General features: G+C 38.5%; 2 protein-coding genes across 7 annotated transcripts; one reads left to right on the top strand and one right to left on the bottom strand.

The window, feature by feature from the left end:
• Positions 1-592: 592 nt before the first annotated feature.
• LOC311241491 (GTPase IMAP family member 1-like) lies at positions 593-14,451 on the bottom strand. 6 transcript variants are annotated; one of them, XM_084330333.1, is made up of 8 exons: positions 14,346-14,451; positions 8,331-8,813; positions 8,016-8,045; positions 7,490-7,522; positions 6,292-6,339; positions 5,529-5,615; positions 3,354-3,536; positions 593-1,791 (listed from the first exon to the last, which is right to left on the bottom strand). In XM_084330333.1, exons 1-8 carry the CDS (start codon positions 14,353-14,355, stop codon positions 1,145-1,147), a joined length of 1,521 nt encoding a protein of 506 aa, XP_084186459.1. In that variant the 5' UTR covers positions 14,356-14,451; the 3' UTR covers positions 593-1,144. The 6 variants fall into 6 exon arrangements, with proteins under 6 accessions (XP_084186459.1, XP_084186460.1, XP_084186461.1 ...); XM_084330334.1 differs by lacking the exon at positions 6,292-6,339 and having other exon boundaries at positions 5,529-5,630; XM_084330335.1 differs by lacking the exon at positions 6,292-6,339.
• Positions 14,452-14,565: 114 nt separating this feature from the next.
• On the top strand, positions 14,566-17,058 carry LOC311241525 (GTPase IMAP family member 7-like). The gene is made up of 2 exons (XM_084330373.1): positions 14,566-14,661; positions 15,214-17,058. Exons 1-2 carry the CDS (start codon positions 14,634-14,636, stop codon positions 15,981-15,983), a joined length of 798 nt encoding a protein of 265 aa, XP_084186499.1. The 5' UTR covers positions 14,566-14,633; the 3' UTR covers positions 15,984-17,058.
• Positions 17,059-17,320: the final 262 nt, after the last annotated feature.

Below are 17,320 nucleotides of genomic sequence, written 5' to 3'. Positions count from 1 at the left end.
TTCTCTTATTTTTTGTAACCTACTTTTTCTGTGGATGGTTTTGTGAATAAATAAAGGTTGGATGAATTTGGCAATTGTATATAAAGATGTAAGCACTGTCTATCTGTAATACAATTTTCAATCAATCATTCCAATAACACACGCTCACTTCATTCTTCGATTGAAACAGCGCTGCTTCTACAGTTTTTGGAACTACTTTTTCTGCGGATGGTTTTGTCAATAAATCTTCAATTAATGTGTGTTCATTGTATATCAATAAGGTTGGATGAATGCGCCAATTGTATAAAAGCCATTACACCACGCGCAGTCGTGCGTTATGAGAATTAGAGCATGCCTAGAGATCTAACGACCATGCTCTAATTCTCATAACGCACTCCTGCACGTGATGTAATGCTTAATTACAGGAAGCTGTGTTGGAAGAAACATAATGTATATTCCGTTTTCTGTTAATATTGTGAACATAAAATGCTTATTAGTTTAGTTTATTTGCACTTACAAATGAAGCAGTACATTTAATAGTGATTTAAATGAATAATGATGTGCAGGAAAGGTCAACCCCCCCCCCCCCCCCCCAAGAAACACAGTAGCTTAATACTATTATCATACTTCGGTAAAAGAAAACATACTGATACATTATGTAAACATATCAACTCATATACACACATGTATATACACATGCAGACATATAACACAAACAGACAAATAGGACATAATAAAAAACAGTAGGCTAACAGTAATAGTGATACGAGACGATAACAGCACCATTGGCTGGAGCAATACATTTTTATAAATAGGGCTTAACCTTTTTTATGATGCCCAGGTCGATACTGTAATGCTGTCAAATAGCGACCTGTAGGAAAATGAGCCAGCTTAGTATTTTTGTTTTGGTCTGGTGTGTAGGTTGGAGTTTAGTAACTTATTATAGTGTGAATTCCTCCAGACGTCTCTTAGCAGAGCCTAATGTGTGGCCAGCACAAGCAACCCCTCCCCCTATCAACTCCTAAACAAAAAAGGTAAACAAACTGTAATACCGGGGCTCTTTTGCCTAGAGGTCGCTGTTTGACAGCATTACAGAGTCTACCTTTAGGACCAGTAGGGGCATCAATGGTATAGATAAGACACAGTTGTCTTGTATGTATGTCTTTCATGATTGTGCGCACATGTCTTTATAATCTTTATCTTTATTGTCAAGATCTGGGAAAATCCTCCAGTAATTGGGGACCAACTTGAGTAGCTTGCTGATCTGCCCAGGTTTTGTTGATTTGTTGTTAAATGGGTGGTATCTGTCACCACAGAGTTTAACGACACTTCGCAGATGTTCGTCGGCGTTGATGAATTCGCGTAAGTTTTTCTTTTTCAGCTCTTCGCCGTGTGTGAGGACGACGATGGTTCTGTCCCTGATTTGCATACCCAAGGCCTCCTCGTGACGCACTAACACATCTCGCTCGCTCTCTGTGAAGCGACCAATCTGAAGCACGAGTAGAAACACTAAAGGCTCAATGCTGCAGTACTCTCTGCATTTCCTGATCTGCTCCTCAGGTCTCTCCATACTCTCATCAAAGAAGTCTGGGGTATCGATGACTTTAACCAGCGCTCCAAATAACAGCGACTCGACATCGTGACATTCTTTGGTTACGGGCATAGAGCTTGGTCTAGACATGAAAGGCTTTGAGGATGAATCACCAGCAGACAGGATCGTGTTGCCGGTGGAGCTCTTTCCTGTTCCTGTCTGACCGAGAAGCACAATGTTCAGTTTTGGTCCCATGCTTTGGACTCCATGCTTTTCGGTATCTGTTGAGAATATATAAAAAGAAAAAAAGGAAATATCAATATATTGATGCAGCCTATTGTTACACACTTTTGGGAGTATCAATATTACGCAGTGTACAAATCTATGTTACCATTCCTTGGAGTAAACATGGTTGTTTGTCTGGTGCAATGGTGGTGGACATTCATAAAGAATTCAGGTTTCTCGAGTCCTCAATCTGCCCCACAATGTAATCTATCTATAACAAACTCAGCAAGACCGACGGCTTCTCGGTTGCAGTGGGTGACAATATTATCACAAGGAAAGATGAAATTACCTACCTGGGTTCCATCCTAGAGGCTAATCTTTCCTGTGACAAAATGGCATCCAATGTAATAAAAAAAGTCAACCAACGAACGCGATTCTTGTACCGGATCTCCTCTCTGGTAAACAAGAATACCCTGAAGACTCTAGCAGGAGCACTCATTCAAGGGTACTACGACTATGCTTGCACCTCATGGTACCAAAGCACCTCAAAGGCACTAAAAAACAAATTACAAACATCTCAAAACAAGCTAGTCAGACTACTGCTTGACCTAACTCCTAGAACCCACCTCACCCCTGCCCACTTTGACAACCTAGGATGGCTTAGAGTAGACGACAGAGTACAGCAACTTGCAATGGGCCTGGTCTACAAGATACACTACGCGACCAAGGTACCCATGTACATGTCAAAATACTTCCCAAAGGTCAGTGAATACCACGATCACAACACCAGAGGGAGCTCCACAAATCATGTAAAACCCAGATTCGGCTCAAACAAGGGACTAAACACGTTTCGCAATTATGCCACATCAATGTGGAACGCCCTACCTAAAGCTGTAAAGGAATGTGAATCACTACCCACTTTCAAAAACACTCTCAAAAAACACCTACGTGAGACTGCAATTCGAAACTGGCCCCTACAAATGTCCTAACCTAGTTGTACAGTAAATGACCAAGTAAGGCTTTGTCAGTATTCCAATGTACAGTGTAAAATGTGTGTGTGTCCCCTACCCAACCCCCCCACCTCCAATGTACAGCCCTCACCCAACCCACCCAACCCCACCCCACCCACCCAACCTCCTCCAATGTACAGTTTCTACGCCAAATGTATATACACTCTTTTTCTGGACACTTTTGTATCACAAACAGTACTGTATTTGCAAATCTGATATGTCATAAATGTATAGATGTAGCAGTACTGTCTATCTGTATGTCATGTATGTCATATATGTTATGATGAATTGAAAATGGGGGACCCTGATGTAAACAAGACGAAAGTCTTTCTCTGGTCTGCATCCCCTTAACAATTGTATGTATTGAGCTGTACTGTACTGTACCCATTCTGCAATCTGTTAATAAACTTTTCAATCAATCAATCAATCTATCCATCTATCTATTAATCCATCCATCTATGTATCCATCCTTGCATCCATCCTTCCTCCATTCCTTCCAGAGAAGACTTAAGAGAGAGGGTTTGTAATGAAGACGTAAGAGAGATAGGTCTGTAATGAAGACTTAAGAGAGATAGGTTTGTAATGGCACTTTGTAAAAGGTTACTTACTATCACAATGTGCATATGGACATTCCGTCAGCATCTCATCTGGTGTTTCGTAGATAACCTCAGTCTGTTCCAGCGTGGCTCCCTGAGCTCGGACAAGACAGTTGTCCTGGACTGGTTCTGCTGCGTGGGCGCTGGGTTGGTCCAACACTGCTGTTACAGATGTGCTCTGTGGTGCTGCTGCTCCTAAACAAACAAACAAACAAACAAACAAACAAACAAACAAACAAACAAACAAACAAACAAACAAACAAAGAAACAAAATCATTAAAAGCTAAATGAATGCAAACTAAACTGTGCCTAATGATAACAGCAAATATTAGAAGCAAGGTGGGGGTAACTGTACATTGGAAAATCGACGAAACCTTACTTGGTCCCAAGAAGAGGGTCTCGTGTATTATTGGGTTTAATAGGACATTTTATTGTACATTGGAGGGGGTTGCGTTAGGACATTTACAGGGGCCAGTTTCGAATTGCAGTCTCCCATAGGTGCTCTTTGAGAGTGGTTTTGAAAGTGGGTAGTGATTCACATTCCTTTACAGCTTTGGGTAGGGCGTTCCACATTGATGTGGCATAATTGCGAAACGTGTTTAGTCCCTTGTTTGAGCCGAATCTGGGTTTAACATGATTTGTGGAGCTCCCTCTGGTGTTGTGGTCATGGTATTCACTGACCTTTGGGAAGTATTTTGACATGTACATGGGTACCTTAGTCATGTAGTGTATCTTGTAAACCAGGCCCATTGCAAGTTTCTGTGTCGTCTACTCTAAGCCATCCTATGTTGTCAAAGTGGGCAGGGGTGAGGTGGGTTCTAGGGGTAAGGTCAAGCAGTAGTCTGACCAGTTTGTTTTGTGATGTTTGTAATTTTGTTTTTAGCGCCTTTGAGGTGCTTTGGTACCATGAGGTGCAAGCATAGTCGTAGTACCCTTGTATGAGTACTCCTGTCAGAGTCTTCAGGGTATTCTTGTTTACCAGAGAGGAAATCCGGTACAAGAATCTAGTTTGTTGGTTGACTTTTTTTTATTACATTGGATGCCCTTTTGTCACAGGAAAGATTTGCCTCTAGGATGGAACCTAGGTATGTAATTTCATCTTTCTTTGTGACAATATTGTCACCCACTGTAACTGAGAAGCTGTCGGTCTTGCTGAGTTTGTTATTTGAACCGAAGAGAATGGACTCTGTTTTACCCAGGTGTAATGATAGTTTGTTATCAGCGAGCCAGGTGCTGATTTAGAGTTTTAGCAACTCTGGTTTTTGGGTTGCTTGTGTTCACTAATACTTTTGTATTGTTTTACGTCATATTAATAACATGTATGATTTCTTAAATTAGGCGTACTTCCCCTTTAAGACTCTTTATGTAGTGGCTCTCAACCTTTTTGATGTCAAGGACCCCCAAATGAATACACATCAGGCCGTGCACCCCATCTGATAAGACGTTGTCTCAGGGACCCCCATCTGAGAAGATTGAGTTACTCAATAACTGTCTATACTGTACAGTAGGTGGACAGGTAACAGTGAAGAGAGTGAAACCTATGAACAGAATAGTCATGTTTATTTATTGGACTAACTTCTAAATCAGTGAAATAATAGTGAAATTTAACATTCTTTTTACAGGGACCGCCTGGAACCCCCTAAAGGACCCTTGAGTGTCCCAGGACACCATGTTGAGAACCACTGATCTTGTCTATACATGTTTGCTGTTGGGACATATTGTTTGATTAGTAATGTAAAATGTTGCTGTTAGGAAATATTGTTTGATTAGTAATGTAAAATGTTTCTGTTGGGACATATTGTTTGATTAGTAATGTAAAATGTTTCTGTTATTTGTACCTCATTGTCTTTCACTGTACATAGATTGTACTTAGGTTGTACTTTAGTTTATATATTGTATTGTATATTGTATAGTGTTATTCCTCCTTTTACTGTATGTAGCACATTCGCAGGGGCTCATACAGAACAAAGCATTTCACTGTGAAGTACATGTACGTTTATGTGTGACAAATAAAAACAAACTTGAAACTTGAACTTGAAACTTGTTAGGAGTCGGACATATTGTTTGATTAGTAATGTACAGTAAAATGTTGCTGTTGGGACATTCTTTGATTAGTAATGTAAATGTCAAGTATTTCAGATGCTGTCATATGCGCAACTTGAGGATAGATTCACTACATTGACATACCATATCTTACTATTGAGACGCTGCTATTGGGCGCTGGACCAGGCTGGTTATGGAGCACAGTGGTGCTGTCTTCTTTCGTCATGAAATCTGTCAAAGAGAAAGCTACAATTAAACAAAAACTATGAATTCCTGTATTCAATACATAAGTCATGAAATAAACTTTATTGTTGAAGATACTGTATCAAAACCAGGCTAAACTATAAAGAATCCTCTTGGATAATCTGAATAATTTTTTAAATTTTTTTAATTGTGCTGTGCTGTGTGATATGTACTCTGTGTAACACCTTATATTGGATTAATTGAAGGTTAGTGTTGTTAGTCATTGTGAATGTGTTGGTGCAAATTTGTTCCCAGGATACGGCATTGGGAGAGAAAGCCAAGTCCTGTTGCCATTTTGTGAAGAGGAGATGGAATGTAGTCTCTGCGCTTGCCAGTATTTTGTATATTTTTGAAAATATTTTCTTCTGTGATGTTATTTTATTCATTGCTAATATAATTGGAGGTGGTTCAAGATCATTCTGTGTAGTGTTAATTTTTTATTTCAAAATTGATTTCAGCTGTAGAAATTGGAAGTGTTGTTCTGTCCCAATGCCGTATCCTTCAGTCAAATCTTGATAAGTGATTAGGCTGTTGTCTGTGAAGATGTGGTGAAGATGAGTAATGCCTTTTTGTTTCCAAGCTGGGAAGTATATGGGTGATTTGCCGAGTTGAAAGTCAGGGTTGTGCCAGATTGGTGTGTATTTACAGGGGGTTAGTGTGTTACCAGTGATTTTGTTGGCTTTCCACCAGGCTGTCAGAGTTGTGGAAATTCCTAAAACAAGAGTGATGTTTTATGCTTGTGCTAAAGAATGACAGATCTTGTGGTGAGATTTCCATGCACACGTCCTTCTCAATGTCTTCCCAGGGGTTGTATTGTTGGGTAGGGTGAATCCATTTGTAGATGTATATTAATTGGTTGGCCAGATAATAGTTGAGAAAGTTAGGTGCTTCAAGTCCTCCTTGGTTTTTGTTTTTTTGAACGGTGGTTAACTTAATTCTTGCTTTTTTATTCTTCCAGTAAAACTTAGTAATGGTGGAGTCCAGGGAGTTGAACCAATTGGTGGTAGGCTGGGTTGGGATCATAGTGAATAGATAATTAATTTTTGGGAGAATTGACATTTTGACAGTTGATATTCTACCTATTAGTGAGAGTGCTAAGTTTAGCCATCTTTGTGTGTCGTCTTCTATTGTTTTTAACATTGGGATGAAATTTAGTTGAAATAACTCTGACAGTCTGGGTGAAATGTTGATTCCTAGATATCTGATATTCCCTGAGGGGAAGGGGAAGGATGGGCTCTGAGCTGCAGGACTCCTATCACCCCCCCACAATGGCAAGATGATTGACTTCGACCAATTTATAGCGTAGTCTGATATTTTAGAGAAGGAGTCTATGAGTTTGGTAGTTGCTTGTAGTGAATTGGTTGGTTCCTGTAGGTATAACAACACATCATCTGCATAGAGGCTGATCTTATGGTGAGTATTGTGTGTAATGATTCCTTTGATATCATAATTTTGTCTGATTGCTGCTGCGAGAGCTGAATAATTTTGGTAAATCTGATGCATACTCATTTTCAACATGGTTATAGTTCAGATTTATGGGTTATTTGATGGGTTTCCTATTTCAAATATCAATAATGTCAATTGCTAATATCCTTTCTCCACACAACCCAAGATGTTCCTACTAGCTCTGGTTTGTTAGCTGCAAATAATGCAAAGTCAATGGGCTACCTGACATTTACTCCATAGTAGTGCAAACAAAAAATGTATGTCCATGTTTGCTAGATCTGTGATGCAACGTCAGTGATATTTGGCCTCAGTAGCCTATTATAGTTTGTAATTTTTACATTTCTGTATATTTTTTCAGTTGATATCTCAACAGAATTTTGTTAATACATCTCTAAGGGGTGCATAACTCTACGTACCTGTACACAACATGGCTTCTGACTGGTCGGGTTCTACAGGGCAAAGAAAATTGTTACTCAATAACTGTCTATACTGTAGGTGGACAGGTAACAGTGAAGAGAGTGAAACCTATGAACAGAATAGTCATGTTTATTCATTATTTATTGGACTAACTTCTAAATCAGTGAAATAATAGTGACATTGAACATTCTTTTACAGGGACTGCCTGGAACCCCCTAAAGGACCCGTGAGTGTCCCAAGACACCATGTTGAGAACCACTGATCTTGTCTATACATTTTTGCTGTTGGGACATATTGCTTGATTAGTAATGTAAAATGTTGCTGTTGGGACATATTGTTTGATTAGTAATGTAAAATGTTGCTGTTAGGAAATATTGATGCAACTTCAGTGACATTTGACCTCAGTAGCCTATTATAGTTTGTAATTTTTACATTTCTGTATATTCTTTCAGTTGATATCTCAACATAATTTATTTTATACATTACAGGGGGTATACAATACAGGGGGTGCATAACTCTACGTACCTGTACACAACATTTCTGACTGGTCGGGTTCTACAGGGCAAAGAAAATTGTTATCAATCTATTAAAAACTTTATTAAAAGGGAGGTTAAAGGTCAAATCTATATATAATGTAGTCAAATAGCAACCTCTAGGTAAAAGAACCCTGCTGGGTGTCACTGTTTACATTTGTTGTTTTGGTCTGATTTGTGGGTTGGAGTTGAGTGATTGATTGATTGATTGATTGAAAACTTTATTAACAGATTGCAGAATGGGTACAGTACAGTACAGCTCAATACATACAATTGTTAAGGGGATGCAGACCAGAGAAAGACTTACTGTACAGTCCCTTGCTCCAAACGAAGGGCTCGCGGTTACACAGTTCTTCACACTCTTTTGCAAGGTCACTGTAGTAAATCTGTCGATGCATTCGATTTTCTCCTTCACAAGACATGCAATCGACATAGTCGATAGTCGGTGACATAAGTAACAAATTTGGCCTTATTTGCCTTCGGATGTCCATCAGCAGGTCAGATTGAGTGGAGAATCTTTCTTTCCTGTAATTTCTTCGGTCTAGTACAAGTATAAACAGATGTGTCTCAGGCTCAGCAAGGGTCATACAGTCAATGATTTGCTGATCTGGATTATACTTATTGAACACATCCGGGGTGTTGATGACAACAAATGTTGTGCTTTCCTTGCGCACAAAGTTGTTTGAAGCCTCTGGAAAAACATTTGCTCTTCCGATGATGTTGTCTCCTATGGCGCACTTCATACCGTCTTCCTTCCCCAGAAGAACAACGGTGTATTTGTGTCCATTTCCTGATAATAAGAATGAAAATACTGTAATTTCTCTTTATTAACGACCTAATCTGGAATTAAGAAACAGTGCCCTCTAGGCTCCCCTTTCCAACTCAAGCACCTAGCCTGGGTGTGGGAGGTGGAGACATTTGTGTGACCTTGTATCATAGACCTTCCTGCTGGATCGGGAACTGGCTAGCACACTATACACTGTGCTATAACCTTTGTACTTTGCTTGCAATGGACAATTTGGAGAAAAACTCTGTTCACTAAGTCAGAAAGCAGAGCCAATATAGTACCAACTGTCTTACTATTGTTATAGCTAAATGAATCACAAAGGCAGATTAGATTGAGGCATTAACCAACTAATTCTAGCTTTCTAGCATTAGCTAACATATTTGTTCTTCCACAAAAACTGTGCTCACGTATTCATTCTTCATCATACACATGCTCATATCAGCAAAAGTTCCTGATCCGGTGTTCTGCCGAATTCGGCTGAACACCACAATTGTGCTACCAGCGGTCCTGCGCTTGCGCACGCATGCGCATGACCTACAATAGTTTTCAACGTTTTTTCACCCAACAATATTATGCTACCTTGCTGACGAAAGTCTTGTTGATGGTGAGCAATATCTTAAACATTTCAATAAACAATTTTTATATATTAATCATTATTGCTTTTGTCATTAATCCCCAACCATGCAATAATGCACTGCAAGTAATGTACGTTACAGAGCCTATAGTCTAACCAGCGCAAGCGCATATTATACATAGCATGGCGCGAGCTGTTTGTTATGAATAGGCCTACTACCAGTGCCATTCTATTTAATTGCATCTGATGCGTCTAATCACTGTAAAATGAAAATTAAGTAGTAATTATCATCTATAATGGCGGCTGCATGCTTCCTGTGCAAACAGTTCATTGTGGAGGGCAAATGAGAGGTGACAGGTTTTCTGAACGTTCTTATGATGTCCTTGTCTGAGCGGAACTGATTTTAAGAATGAATGTTGGATTATTATCTCCAAAAGATATATCTGATATAGGCAAATTCTTTGGAGCGGTAAAAAAACGAACACAAAGGAAACTATAGACATTTGTTGTCGATGGCCGACAATGGGTATCCTGAATGCCCACATTTTCAAGCCTCCCTTTGCCCACACCCCTAATCCGAGCCGTGAAGTCATTAATGTTTTTAGTTTTATGAGAATAGCGCCACCATGAGGCCAGAAGACTCAGAGCTTCACCCTCCTTGCTATTGTAAGGTGAACATATTTGTCTGTTTATGCGTTTTCCTGACATTTTATTTAATCTGGCATTCATATTGTTTGGCCGATCAACTATTTACATGGCACATTTAACCCTTTACCGGTCACTTCTTGAAATACCTGGAAATTCACAATTTAAACTCTAAATGCATATTTTGGTGCTATTTCAAAGGTTATCTACAATAGAAAAAAAAATAAAAATAAAAATTATTTCCCCCCTGTAAATGAATGTTAAAGGAAAACTCCAACATTTTGGGAAATTAGCTTATTTAACATCTTCCCATGGAGTTAGACAAGAAGATACATACCTTTTTTGTCTCTGTGCATGCATTAGGCTTAGGGAACGCCCGCACCGTTAGTGTAGCTTAGCTTCATCACTGGAAGTGGGTCAGACTTTTACCCTGAAGTTCCCTACAGTCCCCTACAGTCACGAAATACACTCCAAATACAACTCCAAAACGTTCCTGTTGTGACCTGTGTATTTACCACGTGGAGAAATAAAAATTAATTGAATTCGACATTTACGTTTTCTAAGCAAATATACTCTGAACTATTTTTTGCCTAACCACTTGTTAGGGTTTGTAACCGACCTCAAACGCAACGGCACAGAGAGAGTTGTTCAGAGTTAGCCAAAGCAAGGGCGTATTTATTTTCAGAGTTACAAGATGGAATTAAGTTGAGCAACCGAACAAACGGGGAATCTGGCATGTGAAGATTGGTGCGGCTCTGCAGATTCTCCCAGTAGGTGGTGGTGAGGAATTGGCTTGTGACGTCTGAAGCCGCTCTGCAGATCCTCCCAGCTTTCACTCCCGGTGGAAACGGAGAGAGAGAGAAATCTGAGTTAGCCCAGCGCACAACAGAAACAGAGAGGTGACTGATCCAGTATACATCCAAGTGACTTGATCTTCGGTGTACCACACACAGTTAGCAGAGTCCAGAGAGAAAACAATACGGTAATCCAAAGTGTAAATCCAACACAAAAATAGGTGAGAACAGTACAAACAAAAAACGGGATCTCTTCGGTGTTTCGCAAACACACAAAAAACTGATGATCCAAAAGAACTGTTTCCAAAAACTCACCAGAGCGCAACGCGTAAAGCGGGCAGATAACGAGGCGCAGCTCAGAACGGGAAAACCAGGCTCTCCACAGGGATTCTCCACGAAAGTCCTGGAGAGCAAAAGACAGCAAACAGCGACGGGGAAGGCAGGCAAATGCAGGAATATTCAGAACGATCCAACATTGATAGTAGGGGGATCAGGGTATATAAAGCCACAGGGCGCTGATTAAAAGCTGTGACAGCTGCGGGATGAAATTGATACTTGCTCCAGAAGCGTGTGGCGAGGAGAGCACCAATCAACACGGCACCTTACAGGAACGGAGCGTGTGGCGGGGAATGCAATTAATCAACAAAGCACCTTAAAGGAACGGAGCGTGTGGCGGGGAGCGGACCAAACCTCACACCACTCCTCCACTCCATGACTGTGGTAAGTTTTAATTTATGTTTTTAGATGGAAGGCTGTATTCCATCTGTCTAACGTTAGCAAATATTGTGAGATTGATGAATAGGACAGTCATAACATTGCTGGACTATCGACCTAGTTAGCCCCTTTCATGACTGCGATGCACTGCTACAGGGTTTGGGCGAGTGAATCCACACTTGTGGTATTATTATAACTCATTTATTGTGTAACGCTAGCCCCTTAAAACTTACCACAGTCATGGTATCCATAAACTTCAATCGGTTCGGATCCTTTGAATGAAATGAAAATGTAAACAAACACTGGCGTTAGCGTTAGAAAGTAGCACTGCGTTGCGTGAAATCACTGCACCCAGAGAGGAGTGGTTAGGCAAAAAATAGTTCAGAGTATATTTGCTTAGAAATCATAAATGTCGAATTCAACAATTTTTTATTTCTTCATGTGGTAAATACACAGGTCACAACATGTTTACAGTAACATTTTGGAGTTGTATTTGGAGTGTATTTCGTGACTGTAGGGGACTGTAGGGAACTTCAGGGTAAAAGTCTGACCCACTTCCAGTGATGAAGCTAAGCTACGCTAACGGTGCGGGCATTCCCTAAGCCTAATGCATGCACAGAGACAAAAAAGGTATGTATTTTCTTGTCTAACTCCAGGGAAGATGTTAAATAAGCTAATTTCCCAAAATGTTGGAGTTTTCCTTTAACCGAAGTGTCCGTGAACAGGCCCTCGACCGGTACCCTAAAAATGTGGCGGCTATGGGGCATATTTTTCCTTAGGGGGCATATCTATGAAACTTGGCAGGCTGATTCATAACATAAAATAAATAAGAACATTTATTGGGAATTTTCTTGAATTTGCCTTGCCATCGCAACAGTAGCCGATAAAGGCCCAAAGAAGCGGACAAAACTATATAACTACATGGTACTACATGGTACTACAGGGTACTACAGGGTACTACATGATACTACATGGTACTACACGATACTACATGGTACTACAGGGTACTACAGGGTACTACATTGTACTACATGGTACTACACAGGGTAATACAGGGTACTACAGGGTACTACATGGCACTACAGGGTACTACTACATGGCAATACATGGTACTACACTACAGGGTACATGGCAATACAGGGTACTACATGGCACTACATGGTAGAAGTAATACCCTAAGTGTGACTGACTAGATGCATCGGGCATATGTCTAAAAATGGACACTATGTCACTTCACCTGAATGGGCATATGACCGTTTATGGCTTCACCACTTTTTAGCTAACAACAAATCCTGATTTCACTAATCCTATGCAAAAAACACCTATCCCATCCTTTACAATGATTGTTCAACTGCAAAAATGAGTAAATGTTATCAATTCACCATGACTTCTTGAGGAAATAGTGGATTTTGAAGAGTAGAAGCAGGTGCAAAAATTTTCATTTTTTTGCTGTGGTGAAAAGAAGGAAGTTTCAGATCCCCAGGGTCTATCCTGATTGGTCATATGGGATGGTGACAATATCTGTGTCATAGCCTGGCCTGTGCTGATTGGCTGGAAGAAGTTTTTTTTCATAGATTAAAGATCCCCCCCTCTCCCACCTGGCTAAATATATTGTATGGGGAAGTGCGGTCAAAAATGGCCGGTAAAGGGTTAACGATGTTAGTCCACAGATTCCACACAGCATGTTTGGTGAGAATCAGGTGAACAGGTTTGGGGGAGTATAGGAAAAAAATTTGTTTTATAAAAAAATTTAAGAATTTAAATGTGGGAAATTTGTCCATAGTAGACACTTGGATATCAGGTTGACTAAATCTGCATGACTAATAGAGTTGGGTACCGAACTCTGAGACCAGGTAGATTAAGACCCGCCCTGGTAGAAAATAAAAATAAATCCAATGCAATATTATGCAATAAGTTATTCCATAATAGACACAGACCAACGCAGACCTTAAAATTTAGAAGCTATTCAGCGCTGCATTCGACATCCCTGTGACAACTCCTCTTGCGAGTTGTGCTGTTTCTATGTGCAGTGAAAACTCTGCGAGCATAAAAAAAGAATATATGTAGGAGAGGGAGGTAGGGAGGGGTTTTAATTTGTGTGGTGTGTTACAACAATAAATCATGTTCTAAATAAATTGAGAAGTTTGGACATAGATTTTTACAACTGAAATACAATTTTGTTATTATAGAGAGAGTAAAGTACCAAAAAAAGGTTGGGTATCGGTATCAATTCAGTACCGGTATCGGTTCAAATGTGAACGGTACCCAACCCTAGACTAATGGATCAGGAGATATAGTCATATAGTCAGTATAGCTGTAATGTCTGCAATCTGTAATCAGTTACTTTTGAAAAACAATTTGATTACATTTTAGATTACCAGCTTGAAAGGGGAACTTCATGGCATTCTAAAGTCCACAAATAAACATTTGAAATGTTTATCATGATTGTAGACAATGATAATAACGTCATTCAAATTAATATTTGAGTCTGTAAATTGGAATGAATTGTCAGTTTTCTCCTTAAATTTAAGAGGCAAAGTAATCCTCAGTAATCAAATGTAATCAGGTTACATTAGTCCCTTGGAGTAATCTACAATTGTAAGCAGGTAATCTGTAATCTGTAACTAATTTCATTTTAAAATGAACCTTCCCAACCCTGATCACAAGTATAGTTGGCTATACTGTCAAGTAGAACAAACAAGTTAATAGAGTAGTCAATGCTAAATCAAAGAATACAATGGTAATAAATTAAATAAATACCATTTGAAAAATATAGCTTTAGGCGATTGAATAATAAGTAAAACTTACGTGATGACATTTTCCTGTTGTCCCAAGTTTATCAAGTTTAAGTCTTAAAAAACTGCTTCTGTTCATCTGACACTGACAAGGAGAGTGAACCACCTTTATAGTAATGGGAGAGGACTGCATAGTTCCCAGCAGGGGTGTGCACTAACAGCAAGGAGTGGGAGGAGTGGAATACTTTATACAACTTCAGTCTCTGTTCAGAGTGTAGCCTATATCCCAACGCCATTGACACAAAGCTGACTAGGTGTAAAGGTCTTTGGTAGATATACTTTCTACTGAAACACGGACAGCATGGGATTGATTTTGTCCATCCCACAAGGTGAAATATAACCAGAAATGTATATCAATTACTTTGAGAAGTTATGTCTATAATATAATCAGATATAATGTATGTTTGATTTATTTTAGTTTGTTGGTTAATATGTTTATTTATTAAATTGTTATTTTAGTTATAATAATAATAATACCTATTATTATCAGTAGTAGTAGTATTATAGCTGTTGCAATATTATTATTATTATTATTATTATTATTATTGTTGTCATTGTTGTTACTATTGTTATTGTTGTTGTTATTATTATCAGTCATAGTCATAAGTATTTGTTATTATTATTATGAGTAGTAGTAGTGGTAATATTATTGTTATTATTTATGTTATTATTATTATTATTGTTGTTGTTGTTGTTGTTGTTGTTGTTGTTGTTGTTGTTGTTGTTGTTGTTGTTGTTATTATTATTACTATTATTATTAATATCATTGTCATAGTAAGAAATATTTGCAAATAAGCCAAAGATCTTTGTGAAATTAATCTATGTTTAGTAGTGGACTAGATTACAAAATATGGATTTATACAATTTTTGCTCATTTGCAGGCCCACCACTGAGAATTGTGCTGATTGGGAAAACTGGGGTGGGGAAAAGTGCAGCAGGAAACACCATTGTTGGCAGGAGAGCATTTGAGTCTGAACCTAATGCAGTGTCAGTGACAACCTCGTGCTCCAAAAAAAGAGCCAAATACAAACGACGGATAGTCGTGACTGATACACCAGGAATCCTTGATACTGAAAAATCTCCAGAGTTCATCAAAGATGAGATAATTAAGTGCATCCAGTTCGCATGTCCCGGTCCTCACGTCTTCCTGTTGGTGATTCAGGTCGGCAGATTCACCAAAGAAGAACAGAACGCTGTGGCGGCCCTGGAGGAACTGTTTGGACCAGAGGCCTCTAAGCACATGATTGTCCTGTTCACGCGAGGTGATGAACTAAGGGGCCAAACAATACGTGACTACGTTTATAATGGTCATCCAAAGCTTCAAGAGGTCATCAGAAGATGTGGCAACAGATTCCATGTTTTCAACAACAAGTCCTGTGGACTAGAAAAAAGAATTCAAGTTGTTGAGCTGGTGAAGAAAATTGATGATATGGTCGCTGCAAATGCAGGAGACTACTTCAGCGAGAAAATGCTCAAGGAAGCTGAGGAAGTGATTAGCAAGCAAACAGTTCCAAGAGAATTAGCTGAGCTCCAAACCTACCCCTTCTCCTTCCTGAAGGATCTCTTTGAACAAGTCATGCGGTTTCAAGGCATACTTAATTCGGAGCACGACCAAGCAGAAACTGAACACTCCAATGAGTGTCAAGTATAAGGTCTGAAGCTGCTCTATAGACAACGCATTAGGAAACATTTGATAGATGACACTGAAAGCACCCATGGGGAATGTTCTCAGTTCATATAGGTACATTTTCCGTTTCAGAACTGAGACCACTATAGAATAAAGCTCATTTGAAAAAGAAAACAAACATTCTGTGGGTTTATCCTTGATGACATCACAAGTTTGATTCTTACTTATGTGGTTTCTGGCTTTGTGAATATGTAATGATTATCACTCTTGTTATGTGAACTTAGGTGTGATGTCAACATGTTGACATAACCAATACCCTTTGGAAAGTCATCTCTTAAAGAAATAAAATAAAAGGGAAATGGAGCCTTTATACTCCAGGCATTGACTATATTCAAAACATGGTCAGCACATGGACAATCATAAAATCGGTCAAGTGATGTTAAATATCCAAATATCTATAATGTGTACATTTATATTTATTTATTATTGTACTTTATGATGAACATAAATTAAAATGTAATTCAATAAATATACTATCTGTTGTGATTAACATTTAACCTTTTTGAGTTATGTTAAGATATTTAAGATGAAGAGATGAAGAAGGGGTTTGATAACTGGCAGTATATATGTGTATGTATGTATATATATAAATGTATATATGTGCATATGTAGGTATATAGTTGTATATATGTATAAAAATGGCTAAAGGAACTTTACAGGGTAACAAGTTTTACATAAGGTATTACTAAAACATTTATTGTAAGTTCATTTTCAATATAAGTCTAGTAATGTATGGATTAGTAAATTAAATACATGTATGTTCTGATGAGTAAATAGGGGTGGGATTAAATATGTGTATGCTTCTTCCCACTCCTTTTCAAATGTAAATGTTTAAAAAAAAACGAGTTTGGCTTTTTTGTTTGTTCTTTGTTCTTTTTAATTTTTTATATACATTTATTATTTGAACGGCTTAAGGCTATATATGTACTTGATGTTTGTTTGTTATGTTGCATATTTGAAATAAACTTCAATCAAATCAAATAAAAAAAATCAAGTTATAAGTTGTTCAACGGCCCATGGGGACATTAACGTGTGTTGTCGGGCCTTACAAATAAATTAGATTTGATTTGATTTGATTTCAAGAAAATAACCATAGGAAATAAAATGCTGCAGTCAAAATTAAAAGAATTAAGAGGCTGGTCTTATTTTCTCTTTTGTGTATTTACTATTGCTCTTTAAAGCAAAAGTTATTTATTATCCAATTACACGATTAATCGATGGAATAACAGGTAGAATACTCGATTACTAAAATAATCTATAGCTGCAGCCCTAATTATGGTTTAAATGGTTTATGTTTTTTC

The sequence above is a fragment of the Notolepis coatsorum genome (assembly GCF_963971535.1).
Source record: "Notolepis coatsorum genome assembly, chromosome: 15".
NCBI lineage: Eukaryota > Metazoa > Chordata > Actinopteri > Aulopiformes > Paralepididae > Notolepis > Notolepis coatsorum.
Note: the sequence above shows the minus strand (reverse complement) of the source record. Positions and strands in the feature narration are given on the sequence as shown.

Coding starts and splice junctions, on each gene's coding strand:
- LOC311241491 (XM_084330333.1), bottom strand. Junction 8,046..8,330: donor TTGGAGCAAGGGACTGTACA/GTAAGTCTTTCT, acceptor TTTGCCCTGTAG/AACCCGACCAGTCAGAAATG. Junction 6,340..7,489: donor AGAAGCCATGTTGTGTACAG/GTACGTAGAGTT, acceptor CTCTTGTTTTAG/GAATTTCCACAACTCTGACA.
- LOC311241525 (XM_084330373.1), top strand. CDS start 14,634: ATGGGATTGATTTTGTCCATCCCACAAG. Junction 14,662..15,213: donor GATTTTGTCCATCCCACAAG/GTGAAATATAAC, acceptor GCTCATTTGCAG/GCCCACCACTGAGAATTGTG.